The 19,821-nt window shown below is 37.7% G+C and overlaps 2 protein-coding genes across 3 annotated transcripts in view; one reads left to right on the top strand and one right to left on the bottom strand.

The window, feature by feature from the left end:
- The window catches only part of LOC131936045 (uncharacterized), a 54,174-nt gene extending 50,605 nt beyond the window's left edge, over nucleotides 1-3,569 (top strand). The window contains exons 5-6 of the mRNA XM_059292873.1: nucleotides 1,804-1,952; nucleotides 2,477-3,569. Of these exons, the coding sequence (XP_059148856.1) occupies nucleotides 1,804-1,952; nucleotides 2,477-3,251 (924 nt within the window). The 3' untranslated portion in view covers nucleotides 3,252-3,569. The remainder of the gene's footprint in view (nucleotides 1-1,803; nucleotides 1,953-2,476) is intronic.
- LOC131936040 (RAB11-binding protein RELCH) overlaps nucleotides 1-19,821 on the bottom strand; it is a 114,129-nt gene that overhangs the window by 69,518 nt on the left and 24,790 nt on the right. For both annotated transcript variants that reach the window (XM_059292866.1, XM_059292865.1), the window contains 10 exons: nucleotides 17,405-17,573; nucleotides 15,916-16,072; nucleotides 15,523-15,646; nucleotides 13,634-13,682; nucleotides 12,539-12,624; nucleotides 12,131-12,237; nucleotides 11,317-11,416; nucleotides 11,061-11,143; nucleotides 9,589-9,652; nucleotides 8,562-8,700 (listed from right to left, as the gene is read on the bottom strand). In XM_059292866.1, coding sequence (XP_059148849.1) covers nucleotides 8,562-8,700; nucleotides 9,589-9,652; nucleotides 11,061-11,143; nucleotides 11,317-11,416; nucleotides 12,131-12,237; nucleotides 12,539-12,624; nucleotides 13,634-13,682; nucleotides 15,523-15,646; nucleotides 15,916-16,072; nucleotides 17,405-17,573 — 1,078 coding nt within the window. The remainder of the gene's footprint in view (nucleotides 1-8,561; nucleotides 8,701-9,588; nucleotides 9,653-11,060; nucleotides 11,144-11,316; nucleotides 11,417-12,130; nucleotides 12,238-12,538; nucleotides 12,625-13,633; nucleotides 13,683-15,522; nucleotides 15,647-15,915; nucleotides 16,073-17,404; nucleotides 17,574-19,821) is intronic.

The following is a 19,821-nucleotide window of genomic DNA, read 5'->3' as shown; positions in this document are numbered from 1 at the left end:
TTGTTTACATGGATGTGTAGTTTACATGAATGTGTAGTTTACATGGATGTGTAATTTACATGGATGTGTAGTTTACATGGATGTGTAGTTTACATGGATGTGTAGTTTACATGGATGGGTAATTTACATGGATGTTTTGCTTACATGAATGTATTGCTTACATGAATGTTTTGCTTACATGAATGTATTGCTTACATGAATGTTTTGCTTACATGAATGTATTGTTTACATGGATGTGTTGCTTACATGAATGTTCTCTTATGTACCCATCACGTTTGATGGTAAACATCCTTACCTTACTTGGAAAGTATTTAGACTTGGTTTTTTTAGTTGCATAGTGAATTAATTTTTGTTACATAATTTTTAGTTTATATGGTCAATTATGTTTTGGTTGATGTGTTTTTAATTAGCTGTTAAATTAGCTTTAGTCTGGTGGTTTATGTCTGTTTTTATGTAAATACTTCGTCCATTGGTACTTATTTGTATTGAGTAACCTTTAAACAAAAACGTTTTATTCTTTAGTATTAGCAGAAAACAGTCGATGTTAATGGACTTTAATCAATCAATTTTAGACATTTTTGTGAATTATGTTTTAAAAACCTGCTTTACATTAATGACAAATGTAACAAAAACATGATTTCACAATTGACGGGTCTCATGGGACATGGGAAACATACAGGAATTCAGTTATCTCCCTTTTAAAGGTTGGTAATCGCGTTTGTCTCCTCTCCCCCACTACACCCGCCCAGGGGAGCAGATAGCCAAGTCCTAGTCGCTTTACTCTGCCGCACCTACAATTCCAGGGGTGTGAAAGAACGTTGTACCGGCAGTTTTACCGGCAAAAATTACCGGCAGTTTTGCCGGCAGTTTTACACTAATCAGGCGTGACGAAAACCTTTTGTAAACAAAAAACTAGCTTCAAGATCAGGAGGTAAACTCTGTGTGTCTCCGCTACTCCAAGTTTAGAAATTAATGTATCGCCCCTGCTCCAAGTTTAGAAATTAATGTATCGCCCCTGCTCCAAGTTTAGAAATTAATGTATCGCCTCTGCTTCAAGTTTAGAAATTAATGTATCGCCCCTGCTCCAAGTTTAGAAATTAATGTATCGCCTCTGCTTCAAGTTTAGAAATTAATGTATCGCCTCTGCTTCAAGTTTAGAAATTAAGCTCCATGGGTCGCCCCTGGTCCAAGTTTAGAAATTAATGTATCGCCTCTGCTTCAAGTTTAGAAATTAAGCTCCATGGGTCGCCCCTGGTCCAAGTTTAAAATTAACAAGCCGACCCGCAGCGTATCATACGCCGCTATTAAGTTGTTTTATTTTCTACTTTTCAGTAATTCATAATTTGTGAATTCGACAGTACCAATACTGCCACTGAAAAGATTTGCTTTAAAACACTAACCCCCCCCCCTTCCTTTCCCATAACCCCGACCCTACACCCCCCCCCCCCCCCGTGAAAGCAGCCTCCTCTTAGTTATTTCTTTATAGTTACCTCCTGTAAGTTTAAAATCGAACTTAATTATCTGCCCCTAATAGAAACCCGGCTCTACGGCTCTACGATTTGTAAACATTTAGCGTGACCACAACTCACCAGACAATGTGGGGGTTGGGTGGGGGTGGTAGTGATAGTGATAGAGAGAAAGAGAGGGGACTGCAAGGAGGCGCTTGCAGCTTGTTTTCTAACGTCTCCCAGAAGAGAATTATATATATAGATGTGTCTCCACTACTCAAAGTTTAGAAATTAAGCTCCATGTGTCGCCCCCTGCTCAAAGTTTAGAAATTAAGCTCCGTGTGTCGCTCCACAGATCGCTACACGGTGGCCCTGGAAAACGTACGTCATGTGCACGGCCGAGAGGTCCCGCTACGTCCTGATGCTCATCACCATCATCATCGTCTGCCTCGACATCAACTTCTTCTGGACCTATGGAGCGCCCGTGCTAGAGATGGGTTGTAGGTGAGTGACGGACTCTAGACCGGCAGGTGTACACGCAAGACACATGTACATACAGATATTGCACGTGTACACACAGCCATTACACTTAAACAGCATATGTACACACAGCATTTGCACCGTACACAGAGGAATAATACACGTACACAGACCTTACATGTACAGACAGGCTTTTAGCACTATTTTTTCCATTGTGTGTCTCCACACCTTGATATCGCCACCTATGTCTCCACACCTTGATATCGCCACCTGTCTCCACACCTTGATATCGCCACCTGTCTCCACACCTTGATATCACATGTCTCCACACCTTGATATCGCCACCCATGTCTCCACACCTTGATATCGCCACCTGTCTCCACACCTTGATATCGCCACCCATGTCTCCACACCTTGATATCGCCACCTATGTCTCCACACCTTGATATCACATGTCTCCACACCTTGATATCGACACCTATGTCTCCACACCTTGATATCGCCACCTATGTCTCCACACCTTGATATCGCCACCTATGTCTCCACAGGTACACCGAAGAATTCTCCGAACAGTTCCGCGAGTGGATCTGGCCGGCCCTGGACAACGCAGTGGAGCTGGTCCTGCCCCTAGTCACCGTGTCCGTCTGTTTTTTCCTGACCGCCACGACCATGATCCGGCGGCCGGTGGCCCGAGAACACGACATGGGCGCCGAGATGGAGAAGTACTTCTTCGAGCTGGGCACCCTCCGAGATTTCCGGACTATCTGCTTGGTCGTCTGCCTCGTCTTCATCTGCCTGCACACCTTCCAGGTCATCTACCACGTCATCAACTTCCTGTACATGAAGGGCTACCTGCACATGGACTGCGCCGCCTATAGGAGCTTTGACGAGACGGTCCTAGACATAGGTACGACCTTGACCTACGTCTTCTACGGAGCTAAGATCTACCTGTACCTGGCCCTGAGCTCTGCCTTCAGGACGCGAGTCCGCCAGGGCTTGAGCTACCTGCTGGCCAAGCTGCGGGCCGTGTCCAAGTACCTGTGTAAGTGTGGCACCCAGTGGATCCCCATCTCCCTGCAGGAGACCAGCCCGGCCCCCAGACCCCCCGCTGACCTCTTGCTTGTACGCGCTGACCACTCCGGTGAGGCCTCGACTATTTCCGCGGAGAACCGGCCACGGGGGGAGCCGTTTCACCAGTCTAAAGGTGAAGGGTCCGCACGTGCAGGGGCGGACCTCGACGGTAGAGCTCTAGGAGACACAAGAGGTCAGTCACCTGACCGACATGAAGTCATGCCACTACAGGCTATAGGGACCAAAGTGTGATACTGACCAGCACTGCAAGATTCCTAGACTTGGTAGAACGACTTCAATGTCTTTCAACCATTGGAGCTCCACAATGGGGGACATAAACAGAGATCTCAACAAGGTTGTGTATAATTCATCGACACAGTTATCTGACGCGTCTAATCAACTATCTAACAACTCGGGCTTGGATGGAAGACAAGCATCGTTACACACCAAACTTTTTGAACCAACAGAACTAGCTCTAGAGTCTGCTCTCACATGTTTGCTGAGCTAAGCTATTGTTGCACTCTAGCCGTACCAAGTCATCCTGTACCTGGCAATCTTACAGACACGTCAAACATGTGTGCAGTGACCTGTGTGGCTTTTTAAAGTCAACTTGGAATTATTTCAATCTTAGTTTAGTCCGTCATTCAAGTCATTCAAGTCAAACGCTGTCTAACATTGCTATATATCACACTCCAATAAATGAGACATGTGACGCTCCATACAATGATATACGTGACGCTCAATATAATGATATACGTGATGATCAATATAATGATATATCATACACCATATAACAATATATGTGACGCTCCATATAATGATACATATCATACTAAGTCTAACTAAAAATGTCATGATATCATGAGAGCTGGGTTACGTTGTGTGAACAAAAATCATCATTCAGCCACTAGTACACACTCCAAGAATCACCATTCATTCAGCCACTAGTACACACTCCAAGAATCACCATTCATTCAGCCACTAGTACACACTCCAAGAATCACCATTCATTCAGCCACTAGTACACACTCCAAGAATCACCATTCATTCAGCCACTAGTACACACTCCAAGAATCACCATTCATTCAGCCACTAGTACACACTCCAAGAATCACCATTCATTCAGCCACTAGTACACACTCCAAGAATCACCATTCATTCAGCCACTAGTACACACTCCAAGAATCACCATTCATTCAGCCACTAGTACACACTCCAAGAATCACCATTCATTCAGCCACTAGTACACACTCCAAGAATCACCATTCATTCAGCCACTAGTACACACTCCAAGAATCACCATTCAGCCACTAGTACACACTCCAAGAATCACCATTCAGCCACTAGTACACACTCCAAGAATCACCATTCAGCCACTAGTACACACTCCAAGAATCACCATTCAGCCACTGGTATACATGCTTTATATGATGAAAGCGAATCTAGATTTCATATTTGTGTTGATCAGTGTTTACTATTAGATCGATGTGTCTGTGTTTTCTAGTAATATAGTTTCAAACTTTGATTGTCAATTTATAAGCTTATTTATACAGTGATTTGAATCTAAATATATACTTTAACAAAAATAAAGGTTTTAAAATTCATCATTATGTATCTTTTGAGATGGCTTCTCTAACAACACTGGACAACATATCATTAGCCTCCTCTAACAACATATCATTAGCCTCCTCTAACAACATATCATTAGCCTCCTCTAACAACATATCATTAGCCTCCTCTAACAACATATCATTAGCCTCCTCTAACAACACTGGACAACATATCATTAGCCTCCTCTAACAACATATCATTAGCCTCCTCTAACAACACTGGACAACATATCATTAGCCTCCTCTAACAACATATCATTAGCCTCCTCTAACAACACTGGACTACATAGCATTAGCCTCCTCTAACAACATATCATTAGCCTCCTCTAACAACACTGGACTACATATCATTAGCCTCCTCTAACAACATATCATTAGCCTCCTCTAACAACATATCATTAGCCTCCTCTAACAACACTGGACTACATATCATTAGCCTCCACTAACAACACTGGACAACATAGCATTAGCCTCCACTAACAACACCGGACTAAACTATATTAACCAGTTAGACAACAAGGGTCTAGCATCAGAAAACAGTTCACCACAGAACAATGTGTTTCTCCACATGGTGAAAACCTTTAGAGCAGCCTCCAGTCATTTTCTCAAGTGTAATGGCTTCTTAACAATAGCTGCTACATCATTAGCTGCCTCCCCCCCCCTCCCCTGTTTGTCCCAGTCTGCCCTGATGGGGAGGGGGGGGGCACAAAGTACAGGTAAGAGGTGAGCAACTTAAAATCTTTGCTGAGATTTATGACGTTTAACTGGGTCTAAAAATAGAACAGATAGGAAACAAGCATGGTGTGAGCGGGGAAGCAGGTAGAAGAGTGCCAATGTTGAGTCATCTACCTGAGTTCTCCACTGCCACCACTGAATACACTACAGAGAGATCACTTGCAGAGAAAATAAAAATAAGAAGCGCCACTAGAAACACCACCAATATCACCACCAGTATCACCACTAGAAACACCACCAGTACCACCACTAGAAACACCACCAGTACCACCACTAGAAACACCATTAGTACCACATATGTTTCACCACTAAGTATTGTACCGAGATGACATAGAACTGTACCAAGAGAGGTCTAGACAAAAATAGAATAATGTTAATGTTTCAGTCAACAAGTAATAGGTCTAGACAGGCAAACTATGATTGAACTATAGCAAACGTTTGAACAACTGGCACATCATAGTGAGTTAAAGATTGAGTGCTATGTGTCTATAGACAGGCAAACTATGATTGAACTATAGCAAAGGTTTGAACAACTGGCACATCATAGTGAGTTAAAGATTGAGTGCTATGTGGCTATAGACAGGCAAACTATGATTGAACTATAGCAAACGTTTGAACAACTGGCGCATCATAGTGAGTTAAAGACTGAGTGCTACGTGGCTACCATTCCTCTCCCCCAGCACCCAGTTGATAATCTCTCCCCCCCCCCCCCCATGCCTTCCTCTCTAAAATTTATTTTTTGTTGAAAGTGGTGTTGGCAGGGGATGAAAACTTTTTTACACTAAAATTTGTGGATTAATATTGAAAAAAGCAAAACATGGAGAACAGTTTGGTTCTGGAGAAGCAATATCCTAGATATACATAAAATAAGTAGTAAGGGCATAGGCAGAGGTGTTAGGTGGATGAGAACTCCCCCCTTTCCTCCCCCTCCCAGGGAACAGCTGTTTTTCTCATGCTGTACACATGTTGCTGTCACTCATTCAGATGTTTAGTTGCTATGGTTTCTGTGTTAAACCACACAAAAAAGGGGGCACCATGAACAATGGAGGATTCAAATATAGGTCATCATTAGCAGAGGCGGGAGGGAGGAGGGGTTGATAGAAGGAGGGGTGGGTAAAGCACCAGCCAATGGACCCAATATATATATATATATATGGTGAACTCTAAATTAATTTAAAAGTTTTTTGTAATAATAAGAAGGTCTTGTTTTTGCACTAGCTGTTTGTAATGTCATTTAAAATATGCACATTGTGCAAAATTAAATAAAGCAGGAGTGATCTCCCCAAAATCTTCTCATACATTACATTTTTAATTAGAATAGTCGCATAGAAAAAAGAATTGCACACCCAATGTATATAAACAATATGTGTGTACAATAGAGCAGAAAATTAATGCTTTGTAAAGAAAATATTGATTGATTTTTATAAAGTTAATATAACTCTAATTCTAATTTCAAATATAAGAAATGTCATCAAGGTAACTAAAACGGTACTCAATTTTCATGTTTATAGACACACAGACAGACAGACAAACAGGCTTGTGTAAAACTGAGATTTTGACAAATCTTGATTTCAGTTTTTTGCACAATTACTAAAAACAAATTAATCTAGGCTCATTTGTAGTTGGAGATTTGACATGAAGGCGGACATGACAAGTCATTGTAACAATGGTACTCATATAGTGGCAAATAGAGAAGTGACAATGGTACTCATAAAGTGGTCTATAGAGAAGTGACAATGGTACTCATAAAGTGGTCTATAGAGAGGTGACAATGGTACTCATAAAGTGGTCTATAGAGAGGTGACAATGGTACTCATAAAGTGGTCTATAGAGAGGTGACAATGGTACTCATATAGTGGCAAATAGAGAAGTGACAATGGTACTCATAAAGTGGTCTATAGAGAAGTGACAATGGTACTCATAAAGTGGTCTATAGAGAGGTGACAATGGTACTCATAAAGTGGTCTATAGAGAGGTGACAATGGTACTCATAAAGTGGTCTATAGAGAGGTGACAATGGTACTCATATAGTGGCAAATAGAGAAGTGACAATGGTACTCATAAAGTGGTCTATAGAGAAGTGACAATGGTACTCATAAAGTGGTCTATAGAGAAGTGACAATGGTACTCATAAAGTGGTCTATAGAGAGGTGACAATGGTACTCATAAAGTGGTCTATAGAGAAGTGACAATGGTACTCATATAGTGGTCTATAGAGAAGTGACAATGGTACTCATAAAGTGGTCTATAGAGAGGTGACAATGGTACTCATAAAGTGGTCTATAGAGAAGTGACAATGGTACTCATATAGTGGCAAATAGAGAAGTGACAATGGTACTCATATAGTGGTCTATAGAGAGGTGACAATGGTACTCATATAGTGGTCTATAGAGAAGTGACAATGGTACTCATAAAGTGGCAAATAGAGAAGTGACAATGGTACTCATAAAGTGGTCTATAGAGAAGTGACAATGGTACTCATAAAGTGGCAAATAGAGAAGTGACAATGGTACTCATAAAGTGGTCTATAGAGAAGTGACAATGGTACTCATAAAGTGGTCTATAGAGAGGTGACAATGGTACTCATAAAGTGGTCTATAGAGAAGTGACAATGGTACTCATAAAGTGGTCTATAGAGAGGTGACAATGGTACTCATAAAGTGGTCTATAGAGAAGTGACAATGGTACTCATAAAGTGGTCTATAGAGAAGTGACAATGGTACTCATATAGTGGCAAATAGAGAGGTGACAATGGTACTCATAAAGTGGTCTATAGAGAAGTGACAATGGTACTCATAAAGTGGTCTATAGAGAAGTGACAATGGTACTCATAAAGTGGTCTATAGAGAAGTGACAATGGTACTCATAAAGTGGTCTATAGAGAAGTGACAATGGTACTCATAAAGTGGCAAATAGAGAGGTGACAATGGTACTCATATAGTGGTCTATAGAGAAGTGACAATGGTACTCATAAAGTGGTCTATAGAGAGGTGACAATGGTACTCATATAGTGGCAAATAGAGAAGTGACAATGGTACTCATAAAGTGGTCTATAGAGAAGTGACAATCGTACTCATAAAGTGGCAAATAGAGAAGTGACAATGGTACTCATAAAGTGGTCTATAGAGAGGTGACAATGGTACTCATATAGTGGTCTATAGAGAAGTGACAATGGTACTCATAAAGTGGTCTATAGAGAAGTGACAATGGTACTCACATTCGTCTCTGAACTTTGGCTCAGCACTTGGCCCACACCTGGCCAGAGTCCGTATCAGCTCCACGTGTACGGCATGCTGATCCCTGTAGGCTGGCTCGTCAAAAAACATTTGTAGTTGCATGTAAACTCTGTCTAGAACCTGCAGTAAGACAGACTTTTGTATTGCATGTAAACTCTGTCTAGAACCTGCAGTAAGACAGACTTTTGTAGTTGCATGTAAACTCTGTCTAGAACCTGCAGTAAGACAGACTTTTGTATTGCATGTAAACTCTGTCTAGAACCTGCAGTAAGACAGACTTTTGTATTGCATGTAAACTCTGTCTAGAACCTGCAGTAAGACAGACTTTTGTATTGCATGTAAACTCTGTCTAGAACCTGCAGTAAGACAGACTTTTGTATTGCATGTAAACTCTGTCTAGAACCTGCAGTAAGACAGACTTTTGTATTGCATGTAAACTCTGTCTAGAACCTGCAGTAAGACAGACTTTTGTATTGCATGTAAACTCTGTCTAGAACCTGCAGTAAGACAGACTTTTGTAGTTGCATGTAAACTCTGTCTAGAACCTGCAGTAAGACAGACTTTTGTATTGCATGTAAACTCTGTCTAGAACCTGCAGTAAGACAGACTTTTGTATTGCATGTAAACTCTGTCTAGAACCTGCAGTAAGACAGACTTTTGTATTGCATGTAAACTCTGTCTAGAACCTGCAGTAATACAGACTTTTGTAGTTGCATGTAAATTCTGTCTAGAACCTGCAGTAAGACAGACATTAATTGTAGCTGTGTGTAAACTCTGTCTAGAACCTTAAGACGGACATTAAAAAATTGACAGAACAAGAAAATTTATGCTGCCTGAGATTTTTCTGTTAAAAATTGTTTACATTTCTCAGCTGTTCCATACAAAATGTTCAACTTGGATACACACAAAATGTTCAACTTGGTTTAACACAAAATGTTCAACTTAGTTTAACACAAAATGTTCAACTTAGTTACACACAAAATGTTCTACTTGACAGACAATAGTTACCTCTCTAATTGTGATATTTTCTATGATGGCACCTAAGGACGGAATGGTTGTGATACGGACAGATCTGCAGATATAAATTACAAAAATCTTTAATCATACTAATTGTAATTATTACTAATTGTAATCATACTAATTGTAATTATTACTAATTGTAATCATACTAATTGTAATTATTACTAATTGTAATCATACTAATTGTAATTATTAGAAAAGTAAAAAACACCTTTGTTTTACATAAAATATTTTTTTAAAATTATTTTTCAATTTCAAAGACTACTACTGTCTGACAATCTATGTAGAAAATAATTATCATTAAAAAAGTTTTAAAAACCCACTTTTTCTGATTGAACTAAAAAGTAGAAAATAAATACTATGCATCACAATAAGGCAAGCGATCACTCTACTATAAGCGATGAAAAACGTGGGGCGCCGAAGTAAAAGTTTTTTATCGGTCATTGTTAATATAAGATGTAAAAGTTATATTACTATTGATTAGATAATACTATTGAGTTTTATTAGGGAGCTTGTAGAGAGTCAACAGTATTAAAAACTAAGAAAATCACTGCGCCCCACGTTTTTGATCGCTTATAGTAGAGTGATCGCTTGCATTATTGTGATGTATAACATTTATTTTCTACTTTTTAGTTCAATCAGAAAACGTGGGTTTTTTTAAACTTTTTTAATGATGATTATTTTCTACTTTTTAGTCTTTGTCTGTTTGTTTGCATTCAAATCTTGCTATCAATTTTATCTTCTCGCATTCACTTTTTTTTTGGGTAGACGAAGACAACTCGTAAAAAACACGTGCCTTTTCCAATCGACGTTTCTTCTGTGTTGCCGTTTCTTTCACAGTTGTTTGTACACAAACACCGCGTGACCACTACTCAGTAAGACAAAAGAGGGAGAGTACCGAACCTTGTTTTCATCAAATTACAATTACTAGGTTATGTCCCTTTTTTGTACAAATACATAGATGCCTAAAATGATCAATAAAAAATTTGGTAATAATAACAATTGAATATTCTATTGTCATCGGAAACAAAGCTTCCCTGAAAATTTCAGCGCGCTAGCTAACTGGGAAGTGCCTGAAATTTCGATCGCAAGATTTGATTGGAGAACCAAACAAACAGACGCGAAAGCAAGTTAAAGAAAACGTGGGAAAATACTCTGTCCCCACCATAGAAGAAAAACCTATTTCCCTGTAACATAGCATGGTCAGGTGTACAATGTGTTGACATAAATTTATTTGAAACCTATTCAGTAATCTAACCATTAAATATTTAGCTTAATGATAATTGCTATAGCCCATTATTGTAACAAAATTAGAGATGTTATTGGATGAATTCAAAAAGTTTCCTCGAGGGCATGGTTTTATGACACTCAGGTAATAGATTTCATCATCGACTAAACACCACTAAATCTAATAACGTCCATCTTGGTGAGGAGAGAGTTGATAAAGTGAGGCTGCTTACATTTCTTGGTCATTGGATAATGTGACTAGAGCTGGGACAACTCTGGATGAGATCAGGGAGTCACTCACACCTTTGATCATCAGCTGAAATACAGTTCAACCAGTCAAAAATCACAAGGTCTATTTATGTCTTGACAAACATGACTACTGATCTAAGTCTTTAGCACTACAATAGAAACATGACTACTGACCTTTAGTACTACAATAGAAACATGACTACTGACCTTTAGCACTACAATAGAAACATGACTACTGACCTCAAACAGGGCAGCTGCTGCTTGTCTGACCTGCGCTGACGAGTGGACAACACCTTCCCATAAGACAGACAACAGCAGCTCATGGTTGGAGGGATTCTCGCTGTCAGAGGACAGAAAAGTTACATCACAACATATGACAGCAGAAACAGTTCAAAAAATATAATAAAGCGGTAGTGATCTCCCCTAAACTTTCTCAAATAATACTTGAACGCCAAACAATCTGTGTATAATAGTGTGGAATATAATTTGTTCTTTATAAATTCATATGCGTTTTTTAAGGAATTGGAAATAGCGTAAAGTACTACTTCCGGTCAACGAAAATTACTCAAAATTTAACAAAAGGCAGAGAATTAGATCTTTTACTAATGTGAAATTTTGTTTATCTAACTGAAACAGTACTCAAGTTATAGGCTTTTGAAAAACCAAAAGTAGAATAAATTCCAATCCCGGTTACAACAAATCACTGAAAAGTAGATACAGAACTAAAAATTTGATATATGAAATTTCATCAACCTAGCGGTAACGGTACTCAAGTTATCGTGTTCACCAACATGCACACACACAGAGATACACACATAGACATACAGACAAAATTGCAAAACTAAGTTTTTCCAACTCAGGGAGATGTAAAATGGCAAATTTTGTGAAAACCTTGCAAATCTTTGATTTTTTTTTACAAAACTTCCTCTATACTTCATATATGCGAAAGTAAAAACACATATTCTGGAGCATTTTCAACTATCAATTAAGTGTATCAAACATAAAAATAAGTTATATTAAGCAGGTGATAAAATAACAACCAAACCTTTCCTACCTCAATTCCACAAGAGTTACTCTCAAACTATCTAAAGATGTCTGACAGAAGGCTAAAGTACACAAAACTCTTTTCAAGAATATACTCAAGCGACTCTTGTCTTCATCCTAAGACAAAACGAAAACCATTCAGTTCAAAAACCTTGCAGGCAAAATTCATTATTCAACACACAAAAAAATTATCCAAGATTTCAAAAAATTGAACCAACAAACTTTGGGTTTTAAAAAAGAATTTTTTTTTAAATAGAAGAGCTATGACAAACAAAATTAGTGTTCAAAGGAGAAATTAAAACAGCAGAGCTAAAACTTGCATAATTTTAAAACCAATATTTTGTAAAATCATCATAGTTTTAAAAAATAAAACTTCCAGTCATATTTTTTAAATATTTCAAATAAAAAAGTAGCCTACAGTGACGAAAGACATGAGGACGCCTGATGCATACACAGGAACAATGCATGTGGTTATTGCCAGCTGGCCTTGTTTAATTTGTGGGTCTGTGGAGCACAGAAAACAGTTACATCACAGAAAACAGTTACATCACAGAAAACAGTTACATCACAGAAAACAGTTACATCACAGAAAACAGTTACATCACAGAAAACAGTTACATCACAGAAAACAGTTACATCACAGAAAACAGTTACATCACAGAAAACAGTTACATCACAGAAAACAGTTACATCACAGAAAACAGTTACATCACAGAAAACAGTTACATCACAGAAAACAGTTACATCACAGAAAACAGTTACATCACAGAAAACAGTTACATCACAGAAAACAGTTACATCACAGAAAACAGTTACATCACAAAAAACAGTTACATCACAGAAAACAGTTACATCACAGAAAACAGTTACATCACAGAAAACAGTTACATCACAGAAAACAGTTACATCACAGAAAACAGTTACATCACAGAAAACAGTTACATCACAGAAAACAGTTACATCACAGAAAACAGTTACATCACAGAAAACAGTTACATCATAGAAAACAGTTACATCACAGAAAACAGTTACATCACAGAAAACAGTTACATCACAGAAAACAGTTAGGCCTACATCACAGAAAACAGTTACATCACAGAAAACAGTTACATCACAGAAAACAGTTACATCACAGAAAACAGTTACATCACAGAAAACAGTTACATCCAGTTCAATCCTTATACTACTTACAGTTTACTGAGAATGTCTTTACCTAATTCATCCTCTGTAACAATTTATTCTACTACTTACAGCATACAGAAAATGTCTTTACCTAATTCAGCCTCTGTATCAAATTATTTAACAAGTTACAGCGTACAGAAAATGTCTTTACCTAATTCAGCCTCTGTATCAAATTATTTAACTACTTACAGCGTACAGAAAATGTCTTTACCTAATTCATCCTCTGTAACAAATTATTCTACTACTTACAGCGTACAGAAAATGTCTTTACCTAATTCATCCTCTGTAACAAACTATTCTACTACTTACAGCATACAGAAAATGTCTTTACCTAATTCATCCTCTGTAACTGTGACCAGTTCTTCAAACTTTAATTTCACCTGATAAACAAATGATGGCAACATTTTATTTATTAGACAGTGATAGTTGAGCTGTACTTAAGACAGGATAGTTTTGTTGTCTTTTACTTCCCACATGAACTACTTAAGACAGGATAGTTTTGTTGTCTTTTACTTCCCACATGAACTATCTGCTTAAGACAGGATAGTTTTGTTGTCTTTTACTTCCCACATGAACTATCTGCTTAAGACAGGATAGTTTTGTTGTCTTTTACTTCCCACATGAACTATCTGCTTAAGACAGGATAGTTTTGTTGTCTTTTACTTCCCACATGAACTATCTGCTTAAGACAGGATAGTTTTGTTGTCTTTTACTTCCCACATGAACTATCTGCTTAAGACAGGATAGTTTTGTTGTCTTTTACTTCCCACATGAACTATCTGCTTAAGACAGGATAGTTTTGTTGTCTTTTACTTCCCACATGAACTATCTGCTTAAGACAGGATAGTTTTGTTGTCTTTTACTTCCCACATGAACTATCTGTTTAAGACAGGATAGTTTTGTTGTCTTTTACTTCCCACATGTACTATCTGTTTAAGACAGGATAGTTTTGTTGTCTTTTACTTCCCACATGTACTATCTGTTTAAGACAGGATAGTTTTGTTGTCTTTTACTTCCCACATGTACTATCTGTTTAAGACAGGATAGTTTTGTTGTCTTTTACTTCCCACATGAACTATCTGTTTAAGACAGGATAGTTTTGTTGTCTTTTACTTCCCACATGTACTATCTGTTTAAGACAGGATAGTTTTGTTGTCTTTTACTTCCCACATGTACTATCTGTTTAAGACAGGATAGTTTTGTTGTCTTTTACTTCCCACATGTACTATCTGTTTAAGACAGGATAGTTTTGTTGTCTTTTACTTCCCACATGAACTATCTGCTTAAGACAGGATAGTTTTGTTGTCTTTTACTTCCCACATGAACTATCTGCTTAAGACAGGATAGTTTTGTTGCCTTTTACTTCCCACATGTACTATCTGTTTAAGACAGGATAGTTTTGTTGTCTTTTACTTCCCACATGTACTATCTGCTTAAGACAGGATAGTTTTGTTGCCTTTTACTTCCCACATGTACTATCTGTTTAAGACAGGATAGTTTTGTTGTCTTTTACTTCCCACATGAACTATCTGCTTAAGACAGGATAGTTTTGTTGCCTTTTACTTCCCACATGTACTATCTGTTTAAGACAGGATAGTTTTGTTGTCTTTTACTTCCCACATGAACTATCTGCTTAAGACAGGATAGTTTTGTTGCCTTTTACTTCCCACATGTACTATCTGTTTAAGACAGGATAGTTTTGTTGTCTTTTACTTCCCACATGAACTATCTGTTTAAGACAGGATAGTTTTGTTGTCTTTTACTTCCCACACGAACTATCTGCTTAAGACAGGATAGTTTTGTTGCCTTACTTTTACTTCCCACATGTACTATCTGCTGAGCCATTGATAAGATGACTAGTACCATTAACACATGTATGTTTGAGATTGACATATTCAAGCAGAGGAAAGAAGAAAAGACAAATCATTGATGACTTTGTTTACATGGGAGCAGGACATAAGGCCCTAACCATATTCTGATACAGAGGGCTGAAAGTTAGGCGAGGGAAATATTCTGGACTCTATCATTAAGTCTAAGCATCTTGGTATTCTCTAGAATGCCTAGGCTCAGGATGAAATCTGATTAGTTTTGTAATCAGAGAAGTCACCATGTATACCAGACATCCCCTAGAGGGAGGTGACTCACTGGGTAAAATTGACAGGAGGTAACTGCCAGGGACAAATGTCCTGACCTCACAGCACCTGTCCAAGCTACACTTACCTTTTTCTCTGTAAAGGTGCGACCAAACGTTCGACATAATCGAAAGGTGAATTGGCAAAGGGCATGTACCACTTTCTGCATGGCTAGTCCTATACTCATCACAACCTCAAGTAGCCGGGGTAGCCTAGTGGACACAAACATGACATTTAATGGTCAGCAGTCTAGTGGACACAAACATGACATTTAATGGCCAGCAGTCTAGTGGACACAAACATGACATTTAATGGTCAGCAGTCAAGTGGACACAAACATGACATTTAATGGTCAGCAGTCTAGTGGACACAAACATGACATTTAATGGTCAGCAGTCTAGTGGACACAAACATGACATTCAAAAGTCACACCCAATCAAGACTGACATACAAGACTGAGACACAGGGCAGCTGGACTTACATGTTATTTACAATCCAATTCATTTCCTCCCAAGGTTCAAACCACTCCTGACCAATGTGGCCTTCAAACTTAGTCACCAACTGGACCAGAGCCCTCTCTCCGCCAGACATCACTATAAGGTCACTTAGTGGACAGCTGGACCCAGGGAACCTAGTCACTATAGAACCAAAGGTCAAAATATCATTTTCTCAGGTCACTTAGTGGACAGCTGGACCCAGGGAACCTAGTCACTATAGAACCAAAGGTCAAAATATCATTTTCTCAGGTCAATTAGTGGACAGCTGGACCCAGGGAACCTAGTCACTATAGAACCAAAGGTCAAAATATCATTTTCTCAGGTCACTTAGTGGACAGCTGGACCCAGGGAACCTAGTCACTATAGAACCAAAGGTCAAAATATCATTTTCTCAGGTCAATTAGTGGAGAACCAGCCCTTATCCCAGAGTAAGAAAAAACACAAAATACAGGGTCAAATAAGTGTTTTACACTTCAAGATAATAATTGTTTCAACCTTAGGTCTTCATTGAAATTTGCACCCAGACAAATTTGGAAGCTGATTCAAAAAGGAGATTTGATATTACTTTTAGTATAGCTCATCTGATTAAAGAACATTGGTTCATGTAAAATAACATTTGTTTTTTTTTGTTCAAAATGCTTCGTTAAGTCTTTGTTAGGTGGTCACTTGAACTACTAAAAGCTGTTGCCTTGGTAATGATGGCTGCCAGAAAAGACCAAACCACCTTTTTATTTTTTACAAAGTTGAGTGATCATTTCAAAACTATATATTGTAATTAGTTTTATCAAGCAAAATCTACAATACTGATTAGATTATAACAATGAATGATTTGAGTTGCAATGCACTTTCCATGTGTGGTATATTTGTTCACTTTGCTGAGTACAACAAGGTAGCAGAAGATAATTTAAGAACTAAGGTTTCATCGCATACAAATCATTTATTGACATTCTCAAAACTTACAGAGAGAGAAAATATTAAATACCCTGCCCTAATCAAGTAATTTTAATTCTAAAACATATATCTGACTCAGAAAAGAAATGTAATAAAACTAATAACTTGATCATAACAATAGTCAACATTAAGCCAGATGTAAATTTGAATGAGAAGAACTCTAGCAGACATCACATTTGTGATGAATGATCTATCACATCACAACAACACAACTTAAAAACTAACCCACCGTATCAGTCACAGCCATTTCAAAACAAAAGGGTTTTTTCTAAAAATAAGTTTCTAGGCTTATCATTTATTTTTTATTATCAAAAATTGGTATCAAATGCAATTTATAATTGTTTAAGTCGTCTTAAACAATAATGAAGTTTAAAACCTTAAGCGACAGTCTTTGTACTCCAAATGTATTTACTATTTATTCAAATTAAACTGTGATTTGCTTGAACATTTTCCATTGCAGTTTCAAAAATAAGATAACCAATCAGACCACATACAAAAGAAAAGATGTGAATAAAAACTTACATTCCACATGAACCTCATCCGTGTAGTTTTTAGAGGTGGGGCAGGTCTCAACCACAGTCAGGTACAACAAGGGAATCAACTCCTCCAGTGTGTTGAGCAGCAAGAGAAACTTACTCTCATTGAGAGGCAGCGAGGTTGAACTATTGACCTTCTGTGCTGCCACAGCTCCCTAGACACAACAAACCTGGTCTCACTATAAAATAACTTATAGTACAACTATTTTAGACACATCAACAAACCTGGTCTCAATATACTGGAAGACTGGCACCAACAATTCAAATAACTTATAGTGCAACTATTTTAAAGGAAAATGTTTCAACTTGTCAATAATGGATAATTCAGACATAAAAACTTTTTTTACTGGAACTTGTAAGACTAGTTTAATACATTTAGTTGAAGTTTGAACTTATAAGACTAGTCTAATACATTTAGTTGGAGTTGGAACTTGTAAGACTAGTCTAATACATTTAGTGGAAGTAGTATCATAAAAAAATTATCTCAAGTTGTGGACACTGCTAATGAATAATTGATATATTAAAAGCTACAAGGTTTTTCCTTCAATCAAACATAATAAGAAATTTCAAGCTAATGGTAAACAGCAAAGCACATTATCAGGTGCTGTTAGGGAACTATAAAAAAAAGCAGGTAGAGACATTGCTACATATAGAAGGTCAAGTAGAGTTCACTGAAAGAGACACTTCTAAACAAAGGAAAAATATTTCCCACTTGAAAAAAGTGTTTAAGAGGGTGGGGAGGGAGGAAGAGGGCGGAAAGGCATTAAGGCAGTGGGAATTATTGAAGCAAAGCTGTTAAACAAATCTGGTTCGTAATTAACATAATGTGAAAACACAGAAAGCTTCTGCATACATGAATGATTGTAAAAAAAATGTACAGCTTCCAGAAATGGTGGCACTTATTGTGATACACCCACAAACTTGTGAGATACTAAAGTAGTCAGCTGAATTAGGCACAAGTTCATCTTATCATTCACTTCTTGTGATACACCCACTAACTTGTGAGATACTAAAGTAGTCAGCTGAATTAGGCACAAGTTCATCTTATCATTCACTTCTTGTGATACACCCACTAACTTGTGAGATACTAAAGTAGTCAGCTGAATTAGGCACAAGTTCATCTTATCATTCACTTCTTGTGATACACCCACTAACTTGTGAGATACTAAAGTAGTCAGCTGAATTAGGCACAAGTTCATCTTATCATTCACTTCTTGTGATACACCCACTAACTTGTGAGATACTAAAGTAGTCAGCTGAATTAGGCACAAGTTCATCTTATCATTCACTTCTTGTGATACACCCACTAACTTGTGAGATACTAAAGTAGTCAGCTGAATTAGGCACAAGTTCATCTTATCATTCACTTCTTGTGATACACCCACTAACTTGTGAGATACTAAAGTAGTCAGCTGAATTAGGCACAAGTTCATCTTATCATTCACTTCTTGTGATACACCCACTAACTTGTGAGATACTAAAGTAGTCAGCTGAATTAGGCACAAGTTCATCTTATCATTCACTTCTTGTGATACACCCACTAACTTGTGAGATACTAAAGTAGTCAGCTGAATTAGGCACAAGTTCATCTTATCATTCACTTCTTGTGATACACCCACTAACTTGTGAGATACTAAAGTAGTCAGCTGAATTAGGCACAAGTTCATCTTATCATTCACTTCTTGTGATACACCCACTAACTTGTGAGATACTAAAGTAGTCAGCTGAATTAGGCACAAGTTCATCTTATCATTCACTTCTTGTGATACACCCACTAACTTGTGAGATACTAAAGTAGTCAGCTGAATTAGGCACAAGTTCATCTTATCATTCACTTCTTGTGATACACCCACTAACTTGTGAGATACTAAAGTAGTCAGCTGAATTAGGCACAAGTTCATCTTATCATTCAACTGCATTAGGAAGATGTTATTGAATATATTTTGCACAATGAGATAACTTAAAGCATAAAGCCTGCTAAAACAAATTAAATTTTCTTCATCAAATATCATTTTCAGAAACAAACAGAAAATCTCTGATTAAAAAAAAAAGTATAATTTACCTGTACAATAACTGATTAAATATGTCAATCCCTTTACCAGTTTGTAATGGTCTCATGAGATTTTTTAAATTTAATTACATAATGAAAAATAGTTACTAATGATATAATAGATGAAGAAATATTTCAGAAAAATCTTGTTTTCTAGGTTACGGCCTAGACTTATTATGTACACTTTAGATGTTACTTTGTTACATGAGTCCCCTGTGCTGCTAAATTAAGATGTCACTTTGTTACTTAAGTTCCTGAGGTGCTATATTTAGATCTTACTTTGTTACTTAAGTCCCCTGAGCTGCTATATTTAGATCTTACTTTGTTACTTAAATCCCCTGAGCTGCTATATT

Source organism: Physella acuta, unplaced genomic scaffold (assembly GCF_028476545.2).
Source record: "Physella acuta isolate Inbredline_101_S28 unplaced genomic scaffold, ASM2847654v3 ptg000166l, whole genome shotgun sequence".
Lineage (NCBI taxonomy): Eukaryota > Metazoa > Mollusca > Gastropoda > Physidae > Physella > Physella acuta.
This window is presented reverse-complemented; position numbering and strand designations above follow the sequence as displayed.